Raw genomic sequence first — 24,558 nt, forward strand, 5'->3', positions numbered from 1 at the left:
TTAAAAGGATAAATAGAAAATAACTGCTATATCTGTTACCAGCTTAAATTGGTCACTCCTTATATTAATCTTGGAATTGAAAATAATTTTTCAAAAATATCATTGCAGAACTTCCCTTAGCATAAGAATCTCAGATTTCTTTCAGCCTTCCTAAATGATGCAGATCTTTAAGACTCGGATTCAACCCTGCAATACTTTGCTGCATCATCCCCAAAACTTACCAGTATAACTTTGAATATGCCTCAGTTACCAACACTGAACAAGCACCAAAGTTGTGATTTGATCACAGTATGAAACAGTTTCATCGTTATCTTTACTTGAATAACACAGTTCAACATGTTGAGCATCTAATCCACAATCACTTTTGACAATAAATGCACAAGACAAACTTCGAATTAAATTCTATTGTACTGGATTGACAGTAAAGCTTAGATTCTGTCTGTGAATATCTATTTAGCTTCTGTGTCATAGCCTTTAAATAGTCTATACACAGAACCAATCTAAGTCTCTCTACTTAAATGCGCAATGCTTAAAAATCTCGTCCCAATTTAACAGCTTGTGTATCAATCTTGAACTCTGAACTTCTGATTAGAAATTTTAATTGTGCTTTTTTACTTGGCAATTAGGTCCCCATGTAGTGAAAACATTGAAAGAGAATAATGTAATTAGATCACACCATATAATTTTGCACTGAGATTTTTGTTAAGTCAAGCTGTCTAACATAGATAATTAATTTTTATCCAGAAGTCATCTCAGCAAAGCATTACATTGATTCTGAGACATAATTTTAATCCCAGTATGGCAGTGGGGAATTTAAATTCAAATAATTAAATTAATTAAGGCTGATCAGTGTGGTTTGTGGAATGGACTGCCTTTTAGAGTACACTGCAATTCATGTTACATGTGTTTCTGGTTACTCCTTTTTTTTATTGCTACTTTGTGCGATTTTGATTGGGGCAGACTGGCTCTGTGGCCCGTAAAAACCAAAACAAACAACAGCGCTAAATTGAACTGAACATTCCCAGATTGTTTCAAGGACTCTGCAGTTTGAGGTTTAACATTCTGTGTATTATTCGCTCGTTTTTTGCCGTTTGCGCGATCTGTTCTTTGCGCATTGGGTGTTTCATGTTTCTATGGTTTTTTTTGTTTTGTATACTGCATACATACTTTGATAATAAATGTATGTTGAATCTTTGAAAATTTGATAAAATCCCCATTATAAATTTAGAACCGTGATTGTAAAAATAATATTTTGTTATATTAAGCTATTTTGCTATTATCCTTCATGGAAGGAAGTCATGGAGTCATAGAAAAGTACAGCACAGAAACGAGTCCATGCTGAACCATTTAAACTGCTTACTCCCATCGACCTGCACACAGACCAGAGCCCTCCATACCCTTACCATCCATGTACCTATCCAAACTTCTCTTATATGCTGAAATCGAGCTTGCATGCAACACTTGCGCTAGCAGCTCATTCCACACTCTCACAACTGAATGAAGAGGTCTCCCCTCATGTTGTTCTTAAACTTTTCACCTTTCACCCTTAACTCATGATCTCTGGTTTAGATCCACCCAACCTCAGTGGAAAAAAGCCTGTTTGCATTTACCCTATCTATACCTCTCATAATTTTCTATAATTCCATCAAATCTTCTCTCAGTCATCTTTGTCTGAACAAAGTTCTAACCTATTCAATCTTTCCTTATAACTCAGGTCCTCCAGTCCCGGCAACATCCTTGTAAATTTTTTCTGTACTCTTTCAACCTTGTTTACATCTTTCCTGTAGGTAGGTGGCCAAATCTGCACACAACACTCCAAATTAGGCCTCACCGACGTCTTAGACAACTTCAACATAACATCTTACCTCCTGTACTCAATACTTTGACTTATGAAGGCCAATGTGTCAAAAGCTTACTTTACGACCTTATCTACCTGTGACACCACTTTCAATGAATTATGGACCTGTATTCCCAGATCTCTTTGTTCTACCACACTTAATGCCCTACCGAAGTGCAACACCTTGCACTTATCTGCATTAAATTCCATCTTCCATTTTTCAGCTGGTCCAGATTCCACTTCAAGCCACGATAGCCTTCCTCAATGTCCATTACACCCCCAATCTTGGTGTCATCCGCAAATTTGCTGATCCAGTTAACTACATTATCATCCAGATCATTGATATAGATGACAAACAACAACACACCCTGCACCGATCCCTGCAGCAACCCACTAGTCACAGGCCTTTAATAAGAGAATCTACCATCTGCTACCACTCTCTGGCTTCTCCCACAAACCCAATGTCTAATCCAATTTACTACCTCATCCTGAATACTGAGTGACTGAAACTTCTTGACCATCCTCCCATGTGGGACTTCATCAAATGCCTTGCTGAAGTTCATGTAGACAACATTCACTGTCATGCCTTCATCAAGTTTCTTGGATATCTTTCTCAAAAAACTGTAAGAATGATTAGACGTGACCTACCATGCACAAAGCTATGTTGACTATCCTTAATCAGTCCATGTCTATCCAAATACTTGTATTAAACTTGTCTCTCCTATTTCACCCAGTCTAGCCTGGTTACAAAAATAGCCTTCTGTATTATGTAGAGAAAACAATATTAAATATTTCTTGGGTGGATTTTCTCCATTCTTATACTAAGGATTCAGAAGCTTTGAGCAGCGCCCTATCAGAGAGGTCAGAACCCCAAGAAGTGATAGTTCACCCAGGTTCACCAACTGAGTAGAAAAGGCAGCGACTCACGGCAGTTGGAGCTTTGAGCAGCGCTCGATTAGAGAGATCGGAAGCCTGAGAAGACGTAGTTCACTCAGGTTTGCTGAATGTGTAGAAAAGCCAGCAACTCACAGCAGTTTTGAGCTTTGAGCAACGGCCAATCTGCGATCAGGATTGATTGGCAAGAACAAGTTAAACTGAGGCAGGGGCAAGCGGAGTAAGAGTGGGGATTTGAGGCTTTAGCTCTTTGAGGCTTCAGTGAGAGAAGGCAAAAAAAAGCTGTAGGTAGAGCTTATTGTTCTTCCTTCTTTATATTTGCTCAGTTAGAACAATAAAGATGCCAGGCAGGATAGTAGAATGCTCCTCTTGCGGGATGTAGGAAGTCAGGGAGACCTCCAGTGTCCCTGTCAACTACACCTGCAAGAAGTGCATCCAGTTGCAGCTTCCAACACTCCGTGTTAAGGAGGTGGAGATGGAGCTAGATGAACTCTGGATCATTTGGGAAGCTGAGACAGATAGGACATAAAGAGAGGTAGTTACAACCAAGGTGCAGGATGTGAGAAACTGGGTGACAGTCAGTAAGGGGAAAGGGTTTAAACAGCCAGTGCAGAGTACACATGGGGCAATCACCCTGTGATAACAGGTATACCACTTTGGATACTGTTGTTAGGGGAAGGGTAACCTAGCAGAGGAAAGTCAGAGTGGTCAGGTTTATGGTACTGAGTCTGACTCTATGACTCAAAAGTGAAGCGGTGGGGAGAAGAGACTACAGTGGTGATAGGGGATTCATTAGCTATGGGACGGAAAGGAAGTTCTGTGGATAGTATGTTGCCTCCCGAGTGCCAGGGTCTGCGACATCACAAATCAAGCCCTCAGCATTATTTAGCAGGAGGGTAAACAGCTAGAGGTTGTGGTGCATAATGATATATGCAGGAAGAGTGACAAGGTTCTGCACATGCCACATGCTAGTGAGACTAGAACTAAGAAGGTTATACAGTTTAACGTGTGGCTAAGGAGTTGGGGTAGGTGGGAGGGCATAAGATATTTTGATCATTGGGCTCCCTTCCAGGAGGAGGTGGGACCTGTACAGAAGAGACAGTTAGAACCTGAACTGGAAGGGGACTAATATCCTAGTGGGAAGGTTTGCTAGTTCTGTGGGGGGGGGGGGGGGGGTTAAACTAGAGTTGCAGGGAGATGGAAACCATAACAGTTAGCAGAGAGGTTGTGGAGACAGATGTTGTTAACACCTCAGAAAAAGTCAGGAATCAAAATGTTGATCGTGGTGCAACTAGTGTCCTGAGTTGCATATATTTCAATGCAAGAAGTATCGTAGGAAAGGCGGATGAGCTCAGGGATGGATCAACACCTGGATTTATGAAACTGTAGCCATTGGTGAGACTTCGTTGCAGGAGCGGCAGGACTGGCAGCTCAATATTCTGGGGTTCCGTTGTTTTAGAAATGACTAGAGTGTGAGGGATTAAAGGAGGAGGGGTGGCATTATTAGTCAGGGAAAATGTCACGGCAGTGCTCAGTCAGAAGAACTCGTCTTAGTGAGGCATTCTGGGTGGAACTGAGGAATAAGAAAGGTATGACCATGTGAATGGGGCTATATTACAGACCATGCAACAGTTCAAGGGATTTAGAGGAACAAAATTTGTAAAGAGATCACAGACCATTGCAAGAAACATAACACTGTTGTAGTAGGCAATTTTAACTTTCCATATATTGACTGAGACTCCTATACTATAAAGGACTAGATAGGACAGAGTTTGTTAAATGTGTTCAGGAAAAGTTTCCTTCATCAGTACATAGAATTCCTAACGAAAGAGTGTTTGATATTTGATCTCCTATTAGGGAATGAGACTGGACATATGACAGAAATTTGTGTGGAACACTTGGTATCTAGTAATCACAATACCATAGGTTTCAAAGTAAGTATGCAAAATGATAGGTCCAGTCTGCAGATTGCGATTCTTAATTGGAGAAAGGCCAAGTTTGATGGTATCAGAAAGAAACTGGCAAGTGTGGATTGGAACAAGCTGTTTCATGGCAAAGGTGTGCTTGGTAGGTGGGAGGCTTTCAAAAGTGAAATTTTGAGAGTACAAAGCTCGTATGTGCCCGTCAAAATAGAAGATAAAGATAACAGGCATAGGGAACCTTGATTTTCAAGAGATATTGAGGTCCTGATTAAGAAAAAAAAGGATGTGCATAACAGGTATAAGCAGGTAGGAACAAATGAGGTGCATATGGAGTATAAGAAATGTAAGAGAACATTTGAGAAAGAAATCAGGAAGGCTAAAAGAGGCACGAGGTTGCCCTCACAGACAAGGTGAAGGAGAATTCTCAGGGATTCTACAGATATGTTAAGAGCAAAGGGATTACAAGGGACAAAATTCATCCCTTGGAAGATCAGAATGGTAATCCATGTGTGGAGCCAAAAGAGATGGTGGAGATTTTAAATAAACGTTTCCATCTGCATTTACTCAGGAGATGGACAGAGAGTCTATAGAAGTGAGAAAAGCTGCATCAACTTCATGGATGCTATAAAAATTACAGATGAGGAGGTGTTTGCTGTCCTGAGGCAGATTAGAGTGGATAAATCCCCAGGGCCTGACAAGGTGTTCCTTTGGACCCTGCGGGAGGCAAGTGCAAAAATTGCCTAGGCCCTAACCGAGATATTTAAATCATCCTTAGCGACAGGTGAGATACCAGAAGATTGGAGGATAGCCAATGTTGTTCCACTGTTCAAGGCTCTAAAAATAAACCAGGAAATTATAAGTCAGTGAGCCTGACATCAGTAGTGGCAAAGTTATTGGATGTTATTCTACAGACCGTATATATAAGTATTTGAATAGACATAGATGGATTAATAATAGTCAACATGGCTTTGTGTATGGTAGGTTATGTCTAACCAATCTTACAGAGTTTTTTTTTGAGGAAGTTACCAGGAAAGTTGATGAGAGCAAGGCAGTGGATACTATCTACACTGACTTTAGCAAGGCATTTGACTTGGTCCCACATAGGAGGTTGGACAAGACGGTTCAGTAGCTTGGCATTCAAGAGGAGGTAGTAAATTGGACTGGACATTGGCTTTGTGGTGGGGAGACAGAGAGTGGTAGTAGATTGCTGCCTCTTTGACTGGAGGCCTGTGACTAGTGGAGTGCTGCAGTGATCAGTGCTGGGTCTGTTGTTACTTGCAGATGGAATTTAATGCAGCCAAGTGTGTGAGGTGTTGCACTTTGGTAGGACCAGTCAGGGTAGGTCATATACAGTGTGCGGTAGGGCAGTGAGAAGTGCAGTGGAACAAAGGGATCTGGGAATACCGGTACTTAATTCATTGAAAGTGGTGGCATAGGTAGATAGGATCACAAAGAAAGCTTTTGGCACATTGGCCTTCATAAGTCGAAGTATTGAGTGCAAGAGATAGGATGTTATGTTGAAGTTGTACAAGAGATTGGTGAGGCCTAATTTGGAGTATTGTATGCAGTTTTGGTAATCTAATTGCAGGAAAGATGTAAATAAGGTTGAAAGAGTACAGAGATGCAAGCAGACATTTTCCATTGAAGTTGAGTGGGACAACAACCAGAGGTCATGGGTTAAAGGTGAAAGGTGGAAAGTTGAAGGGAAATACGGTTGGAAACTTCTTCCGACAGAGTGTCGTGAGAGTGTGGAATGGGATGTCAACACAAGTGGTGCATGGAAGCTTGATTTCAGTGTTTAAAAGAAGTTTGGATAGATACATAGATGGTAGAGATATCGAGGGCCACAGTTCTGTGGCAGATCAATGGGAGTAGGCAGTTTAAATGGTCTGGCATGGACTAGGTGGGCCAAAGGGCCTGTTTCTGTGCTGTACTTTTCAATGACTCTATTCTCTAAGTACTGATCAGAAACTCAAAATTAGATTTTGACTTGACTTCCTTTTGTCGTATTACTTTCAGAGGTGGTATTCCATATAAGTTACATTGGACTAAACAGCCAATTTGAAAAAAATATATAAATTATTCTTTGAGATCTTTGCCAGGAGCGGCATTAACGGAAGTTAATATATCTTTGCCAGGATATATTTAAATTTAGTGGAAAATGACGCTGAACTCCAAAGACTAAAGTATATGCATAACCGATAGTACAATATACACATACAGTACCAGTTTTTTGGATGCTGGGGGATGGAATGATTCAGTCCACTGGTCATAGAATCCTTTGAAGCTGTTTTACTTAATAGGAACTCCTGAAGTTTTAGTTTGACTTCTGTACTAGCTATTGCACCTAAAGAGTAGAAGGGGAACATATGAGAATACACAAGTCATAACAAATACTTTTTCTTAAGCAGCAACAGTTAATTGTATTGTCCTTAGTACCACAGTTTTACAGTTGTTCTTCCTCATAATCTGAATGTTTCAGAAAGTAATAACTTGAATCTGTATTAGTTTGGTTCAGCAACTGCAGTCTCTTGTCTCTTGAGTCTCTGTCTCAAGCTCCATCCTTCTCTCTCTGCCCCACTCTTATTTCCCTTCTCCTTACCTGTCTCTACTTCAGGAGTTTGCGAAGATTTGGCATGACATCTAAAACTCTGACAAATGTCTGTAGATGTGTAGTGGAAAGAACATTGACTGGCTGCATCACAGGTAATGCCCTCTCTACCAGTGAGCACATCTAAATGAAGCATTGTTCAGGAAAGCAGATCCATCATCAGGGACCCCTCACAACCCAGGACATGTTTTCTTTTCACGGCTGCCATCAGGAACGTGGCACAGGAGCCTCAGACCTCACACCACCAGGTTCAGGATCAGTTATTACCCCTCAACCATTAGGCTCTTGATCCAAGGGTATAAACTTCGCTCAGCTTCACTTACCCCATCATTGAATGTTCCCACAACCTATGGACTCACTTTTGAGGACCTGTCATCTCATGCTCTTGACATTTATTGCTTATTTACTTGTTATTATTCCTTTCTTCTTCTATTTGCACAGCTTGTTGTCTTTTGCACACTGGTTTGAAAGTCCAAATTGGTGTGGTCTTTCATTGATTCTATTCTATTCTATTCTATAATGGATTTTTTTGTGTACGTTTGCAAGAAAATGAATCTCAGGGTTGTATATAGTGACATATATAAAATTCGATAATAAATCTACTTTGAACTTATTGCCCACTAGCTGTTGTCTCCTAACTATATCCCATCTACACCTGCATTTGGCTCCACCTGTCAACATTCCCCCTCCTCACCTAGTTCCACCTACCACATGCCATTTTGTACTGATAATCTTCTCTCCACAGACTCAATCTGATGCTTTATCTTGAACCAAAACATCAACTATCTCTTTACCTCCACAGACGCATCCTAACTTACTGAATTTCTTGGTTTGCTTTTTGATCCAGATTACGGCATCTTTAGCCTTAAGTGTCTATATTAGTTTAGTTGCTTAGTGCTTAACGTTTACATGCTTTTGAGAACTATCATTTACCAAACTGTACCAAAATTATAGAATAGGGCAAGAAATAACATAAAATAAAAAAAATAATGATACTACATTGAACATTCTAACCAGTAAAATGTGGTCTTGATATAGAAAATTTGTCAATTTTCTTTCAAAAAATATAAAGCATATTGTATTCTGTGTTTCATGTTTATTATGGTAGCTCGTCATGAGTGGGGGCGTGGTAAAAGCAAGAGGAATAAGTTACGTATTTGTCAAACATGAGGATATCTGCAGATGCTGGAAATTCAAGCAATGCACACAAAATGCTGGTGGAACGCAGCAGATCAGGCAGCATCTATAGGGAGAAGCTCTATCGACGTTTCGGGCCGAGACCCTTTGTCAGGACTAACTGAAAGGAAAGATAGTAAGAGATATGAAAGTAGGAGGGGGAGGGGAAAATGCAAAATGATAGCAGAAGACTGGAGGGTGTGGGGTGAAGCTGAGAGCCAGAAAGGTGATTGGCAAAGATACAGAGCTAGAGAAGGGAAAGGATCATGGGGCGGAAGGCCGAAGGAGAAAGAAAGGGGGAGGGGAGCACCAGAGGGAGATGGAGAACAGGTAGAGTGATGGGCAGAAAGAGAGAAAAAAAACATGAGACACTTCTCAAGCATTGAATTTTTTCAATGATTTTAAGTTCCCTGGCCCCCACTGCCTTATTTTCACCTTGGACGTCCAGTCCCTATATACCTCCATCCCCCACCAGGAAGGTCTCAAAGCTCTCCGCTTCCTTTTGGATTCCAGACCCAACCAATTCCCCTCTACCACCACTCTCCTCCGTCTAGCGGAATTAGTTCTTACCCTCAATAATTTCTCCTTTGGTTCCTCCCACTTCCACCAAACCAAAGGTGTAGCCATGGGCACCCGCATGGGTCCCAGTTATGCCTGCCTTTATGTTGGCTTTGTGGAACAGTCCATGTTCCAAGTCTATACAGGTATCCATCCCCCCTCTTTTCCTTCGCTACATCAACGACTACATTGGCGCTGCCTCCTGCACGCATGCTGAGCTTGTTGACTTCATTAACTTTGCCTCCAACTTTCACTCTGCCCGAAAATTTACCTGGTCCATTTCTGACACCTCCCTCCCCTTTCTTGATCTTTCTGTCTCCATCTCTGGAGACGGCTTATCTACTGATATCTACTATAAGCCTACAGACTCTCACAGCTACCTGGACTATTCCTCTTCCCACTCTGTCTCTTGCAAAAATGCTATCCTCTTCTCATAATTCCTCCGTCTCTGCCGCATCTGCTCTCAGGATGAGGCTTTTCATTCCAGGACGAAGGAGATGTCTTCCTTTTTTAAACAAAGGGGCTTCCTTTCTTCCACTATCAACTGAGCTCTCAAATGCATCTCTCCCATTTCCCGCACATCTGCCCTCACCCCACTCGGGATAGGGTTCTCCTTGTCCTCACCTACCACCCCACCAGCCTCCGGGTCCGACGTATAATTCTCCCTAACTTCTGCCACCTCCAACGGGATCCCACTACAAAGCACATCTTTCTCTCCACCCCTCTTTCTGCTTTCCGCAGGGATCGCTCCCTACGCGACTCCCTTGTCCACTCATCCCCCCCATCCCTTCCCACCGATCTCCCTCCTGGCACTTATCCTTGCAAGCGGAACAAGTGCTAAACCTGCCCTTATACTTCCTCCCTCACCACCATTCAGGGCCCCAGACAGTCCTTCCAGGTGAGGCGACACTTCACCTGTGAGTCAGCTGGTGTGGTATACTGCATCCGGTGCTCCCAGTGCGGCCTTCTATATATTGGTGAGACCTGATGCAGACTGGGTGACTGTTTCGCTGAACACCTACGTTCTGTTCGCCAGAGAAAGCAGGATCTCCCAGTGGCCACACGTTTTAATTCCACGTCCCATTCCCATTCTGATATGTCTATCCATGGCCTCCTCTACTGTCAAGATGAAGCCACACTCAGGTTGGAGGAACAACACCTTATATACCGGCTGGGTAGCCTCCAACCTGATGGCATGAACATTGACTTCTCTAACTTCTGTTAATGCCCCTCCTCCCCTTCTTACCCCATCCCTGATACATTTTTTTTTTGCATTTGTACAGGGCCCGCGTGAGACCACACCTGGAATATTGTGTACAGTTTTGGTCTCCAGGTTTAAGGAAGGACATTCTGGCAATTGAGGAAGTGCAGCGCGTAGATTCACTAGGTTGATTCCTGGGATGGCAGGGCTGTCTTACGCAGAGAAATTCGAGAGATTGGGCTTGTACACGCTGGAATTGAGGAGATTGAGAGGGGATCTGATTGAAACGTTTAAGATAATTAAAGGATTTGATAGGATTGAGGCAGGAAATATGTTCCAGATGTTGGGAGAGTCCAGTACCAGAGGGCATGGATTGAGAATAAGAGGTCAGTTATTTAAAACAGAGTTGAGGAAGAGCTTCTTCTCCCAGAGAGTTGTGGAGGTGTGGAATGCACTGCCTCGGAAGACGGTGGAGGCCAATTCTCTGGATGCCTTCAAGAAGGAGCTGGATAGATATCTGATGGATAGGGGAATCAAGGGATATGGGGACAAGGCAGGGACTGGGTATTGACAGTGAATGATCAGCCATGATCTCAGAATGGCGGTGCAGACTCGAGGGGCCGAATGGTCTACTTCTGCACCTATTGTCTATTGTCTATTTAGCTTTTCTCCCCCCTCCTTTAATTTTTTCTCTCTTTCTGCCCATCACTCTGCCTGTTTTCCATCTCCCCCTGGTGCTCCCCTCCCCCTTTCTTTCTCCCTACGCTTCCTGTCCCATGATCCTTTCCCTTCTCTCGCTCTGGATCCCTTTTGCCAATCACCTTTCCAGCTCTCAGCTTCACCCCACCCCCTCTGTTCTTCTATCATTTCGCATTTTCCCCTCCCCCTCCTACTTTCAAATTTCTTACCATCTTTCCTTTCAGTTAGTCCTGATGAAGGGTCTCGGCCCGAAATGTAGACAGCACTTCTCCCTATAGATGCTGCCTGACCTGCTGCATTCCACCAACATTTTGTGTGAGTTACGTATTTGTGTTATATTTGGGGCAGTTTGCAGCTGGGGGCCGAAGGATGGCACATCTTTTGTTGAATGCTCAATTACGTTTAATTTTGTTTATGTTTCATTGATTCAAGATTGCATGTTTGCCAAATTGCTAATAAAGGATCAAATACATATTTTTGACTTTTGGAACAATTATTAGGGCTGAGGGAGCATAATAAAAGTAGAACAAATCCATGGGGGTTGCCAGCAACAGCAATTTGGTTTGGTTAGAATTGGCCACTACATTCTGTCAACAAAAGATTTCGACAAGTATACCAAAAGAACATCAGCATTCAGATTTATCTCGGAAATTAGAAGCACTGAAACTAGGAGCAGCTTGTGGCAAGTAAAGACATTTTGTTGATTCATGTTGTGTGTTTGGGTTTGGACCACAGTTTTGACTGATCAGCGCTGCCTGTCCAATTGGGGAGCCTAAGCTTTATAGTGTGATGTTTGCCTTAGTGTTCGGCACTTAGTTCTGTTGAAATGCTCAACTATTTTGATTGCTGACATCTGAATTGAATTGCCATTGCTTTGTCTGCTTTGTGCACTTGGAAAACAACATGAGTCAAGCTGGTAGCAGTGAACTTGAAGTCAGGACTAAGACAGAAATACAACTTACTGGGAAAGCTTTGATCACTAGAATTGACAACTTTTGAGAGGAGTATAATAAAACTGTTAAAAAGATTAAAGATTTAATATCATTAATTAGAAACCTTTTACATGTAGAGCAAGATATTTCACAAGTGCAGTGTCATTTGGATGATTTAAAAATGTTCATGAAGATGTTTCTAAGTGATATAACTTGTTGTTGCCTTTCATGCATATCTCTGAGCAAGATAATAAACCGAAAGCTATGTAAACATTGATACGCTTAATAACAGCCACAGCAGAGGCTGAACAATGGTTGAAACAAGCATGGGATGTTGAAGGTCAAATTACTGGAGGAAATGAAAATATTTATAAAGCCACAGAGCTTGCTGTCGCTACACATAAGGCTGATGACTTTCAGGATCAAGTACACTCTGAAGACAGCGCATCTAATGTGCGTGCAGCAGGCTCTTTTGCTAGCAGAGCAACCCATGCGCCTGATACCTCCTTGGCATGCATTAGAATGGAGGCTGATTTAGCTGAGTTATGCGCAAGACAACAAATATCGAGGGATAAACACGCTTCGGACGAAACGATGGAACAGCTTTGGAGAAACCAGGAAGAAAAAGCCGAACAGCTTTGGAGAAGCCAGGAAGAAAAGGCCAAACAGCTTTGGAGAAGCCAGGAGCAGATGGAAGAACAGCTTCAGATAAAAATAGAGCAGCTTAAGCTGCAGCAAGAAATTCCATCCAAGATGGCCGGGGCTAAAGTGCAAAGGGCTTTAAATGCTGTGGGTGCTAAACATGCTCCAGCAGGAAAGTTCTATGGTGTGAGTTCCTATGTTGATGATGGCTTCGACTCAGGCCTGAGAGGCCAGCGTTGGGCATTTTCATGCCTTACAAGGCACGGAACGAAAGACTGTGTGGCGTGCCACTCCTCACACGAGATCATTTCGCAGTATTTTTATTTATTTTACGAGGTCGAGTTGCAAACTCAACACTCAACCCGGCACAGATGGAAAGGTGTACTCAGGAATGGCCCAACTGGATTAGAACCTGGGATCCTCCGTTCTGGAGTCCAGCGCTGACGTCACTGCGCCACCAGCCGACCATGTTGACATGGCACAGAAACAGCGCAACATACGTGATATCAATGTGGACGTTCACTCTCAGCCTGCACCAAGGAGGCACTCTGAATCTATGCCATATCCAACATCACAAGGTGCTTCTGAGGATATTCATTTACAGTATAGTGACACTTGTGTTGCAGATGATAGAAGTCTAAGGCCATAAGGACACAAAAGGAAATAATAAGCATAGTGAAGCAATAACAGCACATTGAATCTCTGCCAAAGAGAGAGATTTGAATCTTTGATTGTGATCCATTGCAGTAACATTCACTTTGAGGGGTTTCAAGAATAGCACTGAAGGCAAGACTGACAATTATGGTCTCTATTTTTTTGAATAGTTCACTGGAAGTTACGCTAAAGAGCTTGTCAAAGGTCTCCCGTAAGCCAGCCCAGAGCAGGGATATCTAAAGGCCCAAGCTTTTCTGCGGGAACATTTAGGTGATGAGCACAAAATTGCTGCGGCCTACAAGGAAAAGGCTACTTCTTGTCTGCATATCAAATCAGAAGATGTGAAAGCTCTTCAAAATTAGTTTTTCTTAAAAAAAAGAGGCTGTTGCAATGCCATGGAAGATGTACAGGTCATAACGCGAGTTGAACATGCCTGCTAGTATGAGGATTGTTGTAAGCAAATTGCCCAGTAAACGCAGAAAAAAATGGAGGTAGCTGGTCTGTAAACTGCAAGAGAGGAACAACCGTTAGGTCACTTTCACTGATGTCATTGATTTTATTGAAAGATAAGTAAAGTTCGTTACACACCAAGTGTTTGGGAACTTATATGACGCTACATCACCAGCAGTAAGCAAAGCCATGAACAAAACTGTATCACAAATTCATTCTAAGGCTAAAGGAAGCAGCTTTGCCACTACTGTGGCTATTGTGTAAAGTGAAGCTGCAACTGAGCCTGGAGCTTATGATAAGTGTTCAAATTCGCAACAAGCCGTAGAAGAATCAACGGAAGCAACAAGTAATGCCCTAGTATCTAATGGCCTTACAGGTGGGGGGGGGGGGTGGAAGGCTAGTGATCATGATTGTAAACTTCCTATTAATTCCAGTTCAGGTAAAGTCTAAGAAGAGTAACAGTGGTTACTTATGCTTTCCTTAGTCAAGGAAGTACAGCAGTGTTCTCAACAGTGAGCCTTAAGAACAAGCTCAATTTGACAGGACAAGGAACATGTGTTCTCTTACGCACCTTGGGTAAAGAGAAGGTTGTGAGTAGCTATCTTGTTTCAGGATTGGAAGTGGCTGCCTTAGATCATGAAAATTACTGTTAACTGCCTAACGTCTACATGCAGGAAGGGATAGGTATGCCTGTTTATGAAGGGAACATTCCTCATCAGAGGGATCTTCAGGAACGGTCTCACTTAAGCATATTCATTTGCTGGAAATTGATTCAGAAATTGAGCTGCAGATAGGGGTGAATGTGCCAAAAGCACTGGAGCCATTGCATGTGAATTGCAGTGTTAATGATGGACCCTATGCAATCAGAACAATGTTGGGTTGAACTGTTAATGAACCTTTGAAAGGAGACCACGGTGGTAGAAGAGACCATTCTCAGCCAAAGCTGACAGTTAACAAGATTTCAGTTTTAAACTTGAATGAGCTTTGGCAGCAGCCATTCAAAATGAATTTTCCTGAATAAGGTCAAGAGGAACAAGCTGGTTTGTCAGGAGAAGATCATGATCCAGGATAGTCTGCTCACCAGAAAAAGGACATTTGTGTGACTATTGAGGTTTCATGACTCCTGCTTCTTGGTTGCCTGTAGCTGTAATTATTATAGTACAATAATTAGGAGGCTGGAATGTAGCAACCACACATCTGTTCTCTATCTGCATTGTATTCTGTGTTGCGCATTTATTATGGTAACTAGTCATATGAGTGGGGGTGTGGTAAAAGCAAAGGAAATAAGTTGCGTATTCGGGCTTTTTTCAGGTTAGTTTGCAGCTGGGGGCCGGCGGATGTCATATCTTTTGTTGAATGCTCAATTACGCTTAATTTTGCTCAGTTACACTTAAGGTTCATTGCTTCAAGATTGTATGTTTGCTAATAAAAGGATCAAATACATATCTTCGATGGTTGGAACAATCATTATTGGAGCTGAGGGCGCTTCATACAAGTATAACAAATCCATGGGGGTCGCCAGCAGCAGCGATTTGGTTTGATTAGAATTGGCTGCTACAATAATATTCAAAATGCCCATTTATTTAATCAAGAAAATTAAATTCTATACAAATGAGAACAGTGAAGAAACCAACCCTTTGTAGTAACTATTTAGATTAATGTTACTTTATTGAAAAAATTACCTAACTGTGGGTACAATGCCCCATTGGTGAGGTTATAGATGTAAGCAATATAAATTTAAATGAACAAAATTCAATTTGCTCCTTTTTGATTACTTCTTGCAATATCAAATAGATTTTTCTTAAACTAAACTTTCTGAAGTTCAAAATACAATGCTGACAACATAATATTCAGTTCTGAAAACTCAGAAGCTATTATTTCCTCACTGCAAGATATTTTATTAGCATCATCAGGATGAATGCAGAACTAATGGTAATAGAAAATGGTATTGCAGAGCCCTCTTGTACCTCCTAGTGGTAAATTGAAAGGGGTACTACCTAAGTATTGAAATCAGGTTATTGTTGTTCAAACTTGATTATAGTCTTATTAATGTACACTACTAGGTTATTCCACCAACAAAATACTAAATATGAAGGTTTTCGTAGGAAGGGAAATTTTGATAAAGAAAGATATATTGACATTTTAAAATAAATTAATAAATTAATTAGATAATTTGAGTTTTATTTTCTGAAATATGGGAGAATGTTTTTTTTATAAGTTGTGTGAAAAACCCAACTCTCTGCTTAGCTTCAAATCAGCAGCAATGTGTTTCACAGACTGCCACGTCAGTGTAACATAAATCCTAGTCTCCAAAGTAAATTCTCTTGTGCATCATAGATCTTCTCCCTGTACTCTTGGGAGCTCAACTGGGGCAGCTTTTGGAATCTGAACAAAAGCTCAGATTCACACACAGATTCCTTACTTTCCTTGCCTTTCTCTTTGTTCCGAAGCATAAGCAACTGCTGCTCCAGTCTTTGTTTCTCCAATTCTTCAAGCCGTTGCTGTTCAAGCTTGCGTTGTTGTTCTAATTCTTGTTGACGCTTCACTGCAAGGATCTCCTGTTGTTGCTTACACAAATGACATAGAAGTCCAGGTAAACAGGAAATATTACAAATTTAATATAACAATTTACAAGCCATTCATAGAGTACCACCAACTTATTTGGAATACATCAGAGTAGAATAATAATTCATTAGTCCAACTGCAAGGAAGCCTACCAAGAAAAACTCAGCTGTTCCCAGGAAATATTTATGTTCCACACAACACTGTAATTATACAACAAGCTTATCTGACAAGGATATAAATACCGTAGCACTGGAAGCAATCAACTATACAGTCTCATCAATTGCACCTTTGAATATACCAACTATAAAGGATGAGATGGCTGACAATATTCCAATTTTCTCCAAAATCACAGTGTCTTATTGAGAGTTGTAAAAAGGATTTCCTTCAAAGTTTAATCTGACAGAAGCCCAAACTCCATTTTAAAATTAGGCTTAAATCAAAACTGAAAAAGCTGGAAGCACTCATTTGGGGGTGGGGGGTGGTGGAGGATTAGCTTCTGAGACCTGAAACAATAACTCGGTTTCTCTTTCAATGGATGCTGCCTGACCTACCAATTGCTTCCAGTATTTTGCCTTTATTTCAGTTTTCCAAGATCAGCATTTTAAAATAAAATTCCCAACTGAACTTTCATTATTCTAGCTACCATATTCATAACTGGACATGAAGTCCAAATTAAAAAAAAAACTGTTTTCATACCTATAACAAAAATGTTTCTACTCCTGGCAAAGGTAATGCTGTCTAATTGATAAATTTAAGATTGCTAAATAGATTAAACTCACAAAAATGCATTAAAATATCAGATTGAGATTACTGCAGCTCAGACCACAAGGAATAAAGGAGAGAGACTGTAGTGCCTGAAAAAGTCTTGGAAATATTTTTGATGTTATTATGAAAAGTGTAACTCTGCCACGGATGGTCCCAAGCATGGCTGCAAAATGAGGAGGGTTCAGCATAGGGTTAGCAACCCCATTCCATATGAAAAAAAAAGAGTTACAGAAACGCCAGAGATCTCATCCCTGGGAGATGGAGGATACACTAAGATGATGGGCCATACCTGTGGATAATTTGAAAGACTGGCACAGGACAGAGGACTCTGGCAAGCTGCTGTTGGCTGCCTAGTGCTCAGTTGGGGTGATGGGCTTAACAAACTATTAAAAATGTGACCACCATAAAAAGTGTAATCAGGCATAACTGACCAAATATCCTGTGCACCAAACTATGCTCACTTTTCAAGTATAGCTTATTTTGTGTCTTTTAAAAAATATGGCAAGATTATCAATAATACAATAAAATTTAATGAACAATCAACTTTTATCAATAATGTGAATTTGCCTAAGTCTGTAAAAACAGTGGAAAAAATAACACACAAGTTCACACAGTGAATGTTTAAAATAAAATAAAAAATATTGTTTAAGTAATATAATCAAAATTATTTTAGGTAACATAAAAATACAACTATTGGAAAAGTTAACATGTATAGTCATAGAACACTATACACAGATACTGGCTCTTCTGTCCAGCAAGCCCATGCTGACCAGGGAACTCACACATCTAGTCCCAATTTCCTGCATTCAGCTTGCATGTACCTGTACTTACCCAAGTGCTTTTTAAATACTATTGCTGTACCTCCTCAAGCACCGTCTTTGGCAGCTTGTTCAGTATACTTATCCCCTCTGCGTGAAAAAGTTGCCCCATAAGTCCCTTTCCCTTCTTACACTAAATCCATGGCCCCTAGTTTTGGAATCCACAGCCCTGTACCCAACAACCTCATCTATGCCCCTCATGATTTTAAAACCTTCTGTAAGATCATGCCTCATCCTAAGCTTCAAGGAATAAAGACTTAGCCTGGTCTACCTCTCCCTATGACTCAAGCCCGCTAATCCTTGTAACATCTTTGTGAGATTTATATGATAATCTTCATAAATCTATAATTATAACTTTCTCAACAAAAGTACTGTTAATCTGTGGTCTACAATGATAACTTTTCAGCAGTCTACAAATGAATTCTTCTTTTCATATAGGTAACATGCAGTAGTTAGTAAAACATTATGCAGAACTTCCTAATCTCTTGTTTCAGAACATTTCTGGAAATGATATCCAATAGAATGCATATCAAAGATAGTGTTAAAGTAAAGAGGGTCATTAAATTCTTAGCTGACATAAATAACTTGGAATAATCCAAGTACCTTCAAATGTTCCTGTATCTGAACCTCATGTTGTCTTGTCAGATGTTCATGTTGTTTCTGGAACTCAGCAAATAATAGCTGCTTCTGGATCTGCTGCTGCTGCTTAAGCATCAATAGTTCATGTTGTAGTTGCTGTTCGCGAAGGAGAGGGTCAACGTTCGAAACCGGGATTCTTGGATCTGTTCTCAAATCAACTGGAGTGGCAGTCTGCATAGTGACGGGCAGGGTGGATTTAACTTCAACTGCTGTGTGAAAGACAAAATAGATTTTAGAAAAGAAAGCAAAAGTTTAAAATCACTAGATACAGAAAATATTGTAAAATAGATACAACAAATAACTGCTTAACAGTTTAATCTAATCAGAAATAGGAGATTATTACTATACCATTTTGCCATGAATAACATTTTCCAACAGTTCTTTAGTAATGTCAAAAGAACCCAAAAGTTTGCAGTTGTGACCCTGACATGAAATTTTGATATAGTCATTTACTTCTGAGCTGAAGTAGTACAGAATTCTGTATGGTCTGGCACGTTTTGAATCATTGTACAGATCTGCACCAATTAACTAATTCTAACTAAGATCTAAAATTAACTAAGTCTGTACTAATCTGTAGCTCATGAACCTACCAAAACAACTTTTGCAATCTTAGCCGACAGCAATCTTTGTCAATTTATGGAAACTTGGGGTTACAGATCAGTCCTCAGAATCCTCATTTGACTCACGCAGTGTCCATATTTAAAAATATTATTCTCCTGCTCAGAGAAAGATGATCAAGGGCAATTTTGGTGGTCTGGTCCCAAGACAGATAAATAAGAATTTCAACCTGCCATGACTTCTCAACTGGTCTATAAACACTGAACATAGAGACAAAATACCTTTTTATGTATCTTCTACAAAAAGTTTTGAAATGAAAATGAATTAACAAAGTTTATTTAAAAAAATAACTGAACACCAAACTTAGTAACCAAAAGCTAAGAAATGCAGCAAGGAGGAGTTGAAGAAGTGCACAAGATCATGTTGTATGTTGATGAGTTAATTTTTGGGCAAATACATCAGGAAGGTCATTGCATAACAACAGGTGTAATCATTAGGGAGCACCTGTTAAGCACAAAGTTACTACTGCATTACTAATAAAGTTCTCACAAGCTTAAATATGTTTTCATGGAGATTTTTGTCACAAACTGAAATACACTACTTGCTGAAGGAAGAAGGAACAACATGTATGATTATGACATCATTAAGGTCCAAAGAGACACATTAAAGTCCTCTTTGGCTTCCCAAAATGGGGTCTAATAACATTATTTGAGATAAGCAGGGTAAGTTCTCTCAGACTTGGTTAAAAGCAAATGAGTTATAAGCCTGGAAACTTGATTTGAACATAGATAGAAGTGCTGTGTATAGTTCTAATCTCTTGAGATCTAAAAACATTCTGAAGGGATTTGATAGGGCATACAGAGGGAAGATGTACCCAAGCATGGGAGTCTAAAATTAGAATCCAAAGTACAAAATAGCCCAGTTTAAAATAGAAATTGTTAATTGAAGTCATGAAAGTGTGAAATTTGCCACCACATGGAATAAACAAGTCAAAGTCAGTTTGCAATTTCTCCCTTAGATCCCCTCCAGAAATTCTTGCTTCTCACTTAAACCTCTGTCCTCATCTTAGACACCTTTGCTATGGGGAGAAGTTTAGAGTCATAGACTCGGAGTTGTACAACACAGAGAAAGGCCTTTTGGTCTGTTTCTGTGCATGTCATTTTACTTACCCCATAGCGATTCCATTTACTCACATTTAGTCAATAGCATTCTGTGCTTTGGTGATTCAAGTGCTTATTTCTTAATATCTACCCTATTTATGCACCTCAATTTTATATATCTCTATTGGGTCTCCTCTCAACTTCAAGGAAGATAAGTGCCTGTCAAATTCCTCCTCACAAATGAAACACTCCATTCCAGTCAACATTCTGGTGAATCCCATTTGCAACTTCCAGTAGTAGCCAAACAACGTTTCATAAAGTTCTAGTGACCTCCCTGCTTTTATACTCTATGCGTTGGCTAATGATAAGAAGCATCCTATATAATCCCCATTTTCTTAACCATACTATTTACCTGCGCTGCCTCTGTAAAGATTTTTTGACATATACACCAAAGTCCCTTTGTTCCTCAATACTTCTTAGAGCCCTACTATTTGGCCTTCCAAAATGCATCAACTTCACACTTAACAGGATTAAAATTTTTCTGCCATTGCTCTGCCCAGCTTACTAGGCATTCTGTATCATTCTGCAACCAAACACCAACTTGCTCACCAGCAACACTACCACTAGTGTATAATTTTCATATCATCTGCAAACAAATCTCCTACATTGACTTTTAAGTGATTAATATACAGATTTTTGTAATATGCCACTGGTTACAAGCTTACAATCTCAAAAGCAACCGTCTACCAACATCATTTGTCCCAAATAACCAAGTCAAATTTAGATCTAATTTGGATTCCATGGCCTAACCTTTTGACTTTCTATGTGGGAACTTCACAGAAGTCTTAACTAAATCCATGTAAATTGCAACAACATCAATGTATTTAATCAGGTCCTCAAAAAAAAACTCAGATAAATTCATGAGACCGGATCTACCACCAAAAAATAATATCCACACCGAGTATCCCTGACCATTCTATGCCTTTCCAAATCTAGAATAATCTTTTCTCTTGGATTGTTTTCCCAATAATTTCCCAACCACTAATGTTAGACTAACTGATGTATAATTATCTGATTTATCCATTCATGAATAAGGGCAACATATTTGTTATCCTCCATTTATCTGGCACCTCATTCGTGGGCACAGGTTTAAATATTTCCATCAGGGCTCCTCTTCCCCTACCTTGCATAGCAGCCTGGCCCAGGGGATTTATTCACCTTTTATGCATGCTAAATATATATAATAAAATAGAAGGCCCATGTTTCCAATGCATAGCTCAATCTGTCAGCCAAAGGGGGCTTAATTTTAATTTCCCTGTAGAAAATTGACATATTTTCCAGATCTGTGTTTGAGGTACTAAATGTTTAGATGGACCTGACCCAAATACTTTTGGTCTACCCAAACCACAAAGAGAAACCAAAAAACTTTGCTCTGAGTTAGACAAATATAACGGAGAACTAAGTGAGATACCGGTGAAATGCTTTACATATTATTACAGAGACTGTTGATGGTGACTAAGTGACTAAGGAATCATATCTCTTTTGGATGCTTCTGGAGCAACATAAAGACACTTTCTTTATTAATCAATCTATATCTTTGGCTAAAAGTTTGAAAACAAAAACATGATTGCCTTGGCTGTGTCAGCATCAGGCATTGCTTCAACATTTTTTGACAAGAGGGGTGTTATATATTTAGCTTTTAAACTGCCTTTAAATTTGACAAATGTGAAGGTACCGATGTGTAATAGTGGTCAGGTTAAGTGCAAAGGAAAGTATTTTAAGACATTTACAAAATTATTGTCTGGGATGAATATACAATGGCTCACAAAACAAACAATGAAGGATTAGACTGAAAGTTATAAGATCTAAGGCATAATATATTAAATAGAGATGTTACTTTATTACTAGCTGGATATTTTCGTCAAATGCTACCAGTATTTCCATTTGATATGAAAGTAACTGAATTGAAAGCATATATTCAAGCATTGTATATTTGCAATCACACTGGAAAACTAAAATGCAAGTGCAGTTGACAGATGATCTGTGACAAACTTACTCAAATTATGAAATTGGGAAATTATACACGATGGCTCAATAGTAAAGATTTTGATGAAAAACTTGTGCCATATTACAAATATGGTGCTGATGCTTCACATATATTTTATTAATCACATCCTCAAATTTTGTTTAATAATCTCCTGTATGGTACCTTAAAGTCCAAGTACACCACGTCCACTGACTTGCTAGCTACAGGCTCAAAGTCCAAGAGATTTCCAAACATGATTTTCTCTTCACAAATCTCTGCTCAATTTTATTATTTTCTTATTGGCCTGCTACCGCTTCTTTAATGAGTAATTCAGAAGGTAAATAGTATGTCATTCTTCATTACAAGGGAATCTGAGTATAGAGTGGAGACATCTTGCTCCAAATTATATAGAACCCTGTTGAGACCAAATGGGAAAATGTCAGGATAGATTTGTTTTAAGGAAAGTGCAGTGGGGGTTCAGCAGACTGATTCCAGGAATTGTGTGTTTTCTGTATGAAAAATTAAGCAAAATGAACAATAGTTCATTTTGACTTTGGAAGACAGGAGATCAAATTCTTAGGAAGCTGAGTCAGTAAATTCAGAGATTACTTTTCTCATGGCTTGAGTCTCTAGCATCAGAGATCACAGACTCAAAATAAAGGCAAGTGGATTTTTTTTCCAGATTGAGGGTAGTGACTCATTGGAGCTGCGTGGGGCTCAGTCATTGAGATATTCACGACAAAAATCAATAGATTTTTGGATATTCTATGGATGTGTGAGTACCGAGATAAATGATTGGTCTTTTCATCAACTTAATTAAGCAAAACAAACTTTAAATTTGGGGCTAAAATATCTTTGTTACCTTGCAAATGGGAAATATTCCCTTATATAAATTTTATGGATCATTTAAAAACTTCTGATCAAATATCATAAAGGCCATTTTACAATTAGCAGCAGAATCATGCATATTGCAGAACTGTGAGGGGATTTAAGGCTGTAATCACATGTGCCGGTGGTTTGTTTTAAAAAAATGTATTCCATCTTGCAGCAAGGAATACAGCAGAGCATGTAGATATTGTACTACACTGCAGAAAAAGAAATCATGGAATTGAGACTATATCTATTATTTTTGAAACAAACCGAACAAAAGTTCTACAGTAAGGGTCTGTTAACAATCTTTTATGAAATGGTTAGAGTGAAGTACCATATTCAAACATGCAAGCTGTCTTCCAGTAAGACATTTCCTATAGCAGTCTACATCCTGTTGTATTAAGATGTGGTCATAACGTGTGCAAATTTAACACATAGCTACCAGGAGCAATAATATGACAATGTAACAGAATTTTCAGTGCTTTACATTTTTGATCCTCTTTCAAGTAATTTTATTAAAATGGTGACAAATAAATACAAATAAAAATGAAATCCCAAATTTGGATTTTGATAATCACACTTTAAAGAATCTATTTGATAACCTGTTGATTAAAGAGGGCTTATCATGCATGATATATTTAATTTCAAATCCTTTAACCTCAAAATGTCCTGACACATAAATGATCTGCTTTCCTTCATTATTCAATCCTAGGAGTGAAGATTTTTTATAATACAGCACAAGGTTTCCATGAGCCGTAGAACTGAATCTTCATCAAAAATCCTTTGCTCATGCAAAATTGATCAATGTACTTTGCATGTATAACCTGTGCTGATAGAGGCCACTAGGCATGTACAGTGACATCAGAATTGAGTGTGTACTTTTATGTCATGTTCAAAACTGTTTATGGCTATAAGGACTGCACACAGTATGAGCCCACACTAGGTTTCAAGCTTTAACTGCAATTTGAACTCTGCATTGGTATTACAATCCCATGTGGCCAACTGTCAGAGAGTATAGATATCTTCTCCTTCAAGTGGTTTACATAACTTTCATTAATACGCAGCTCTATCCCTTTTACCGCTAGTATCTTCTGGATCCAAATTGCCTGACTAACCAACCTCACCCCAACCACCTCTCCAACTTGATATTGGCCCAATAATCCATCTAACTAACAGCATGTTACCTTTAGTCAATTGATCCTTTCATGTACCTGCTATCCAATACCCACTGACTTTATCAGATAGTTCTGTAATGGGCACAACAAATGGCTTGAGACTTTTGATTGCAAGTCTGGCTCTGTTCTGCACAAGATATGATAGAAATTTCAGCTAATGACCTTTGTCTAAAACAACCATTTGACCTAGCTTTGCTGCAAACCTTCTAGAATGAAGCAGCTTCTAGCCCCAAATGTTCTTCTGCCTGCTGACTTTTTCTTTTAAGCAAAAAAAAACAGAAACAAATTCATAAACTTGAGAAAGTACACTCTTTGCTCCATGAATTAAGTGTTGATTAAAACTACTGTGGAAATGGTGCAAAACCAGCAAAATAATCAAATTATGCAAAAGACCATCACGAGTAATGAAAAGTGCTTCTTTCAAAATGGAGAACATTTACCAAATGAAAAACAAAACAATTACAGG

At 39.6% G+C, this 24,558-nt stretch overlaps 1 protein-coding gene across 14 annotated transcripts in view; it reads right to left on the reverse strand.

Annotated features, from left to right (window-relative positions):
* Positions 1 to 24,558, reverse strand: part of hdac5 (histone deacetylase 5) — a 334,015-nt gene that overhangs the window by 91,500 nt on the left and 217,957 nt on the right. For 10 of the 14 annotated variants that reach the window (XR_009509038.1, XM_059956578.1, XM_059956582.1 and 7 more), the window contains 3 exons: positions 18,328 to 18,572; positions 15,999 to 16,143; positions 6,880 to 7,000 (listed from right to left, as the gene is read on the reverse strand). Coding sequence is in view for 13 of the 14 variants with exons in the window: in XM_059956578.1 (XP_059812561.1) it covers positions 6,880 to 7,000; positions 15,999 to 16,143; positions 18,328 to 18,572 (511 nt within the window). In the remaining variant the exon portion in view is untranslated. The remainder of the gene's footprint in view (positions 1 to 6,879; positions 7,001 to 15,998; positions 16,144 to 18,327; positions 18,573 to 24,558) is intronic. The other 4 variants (XM_059956583.1, XM_059956586.1, XM_059956576.1 and 1 more) reach the window with 2 other exon arrangements.

The sequence above is a fragment of the Hypanus sabinus genome, chromosome X1 (genome assembly GCF_030144855.1).
Source record: "Hypanus sabinus isolate sHypSab1 chromosome X1, sHypSab1.hap1, whole genome shotgun sequence".
Lineage (NCBI taxonomy): Eukaryota > Metazoa > Chordata > Chondrichthyes > Myliobatiformes > Dasyatidae > Hypanus > Hypanus sabinus.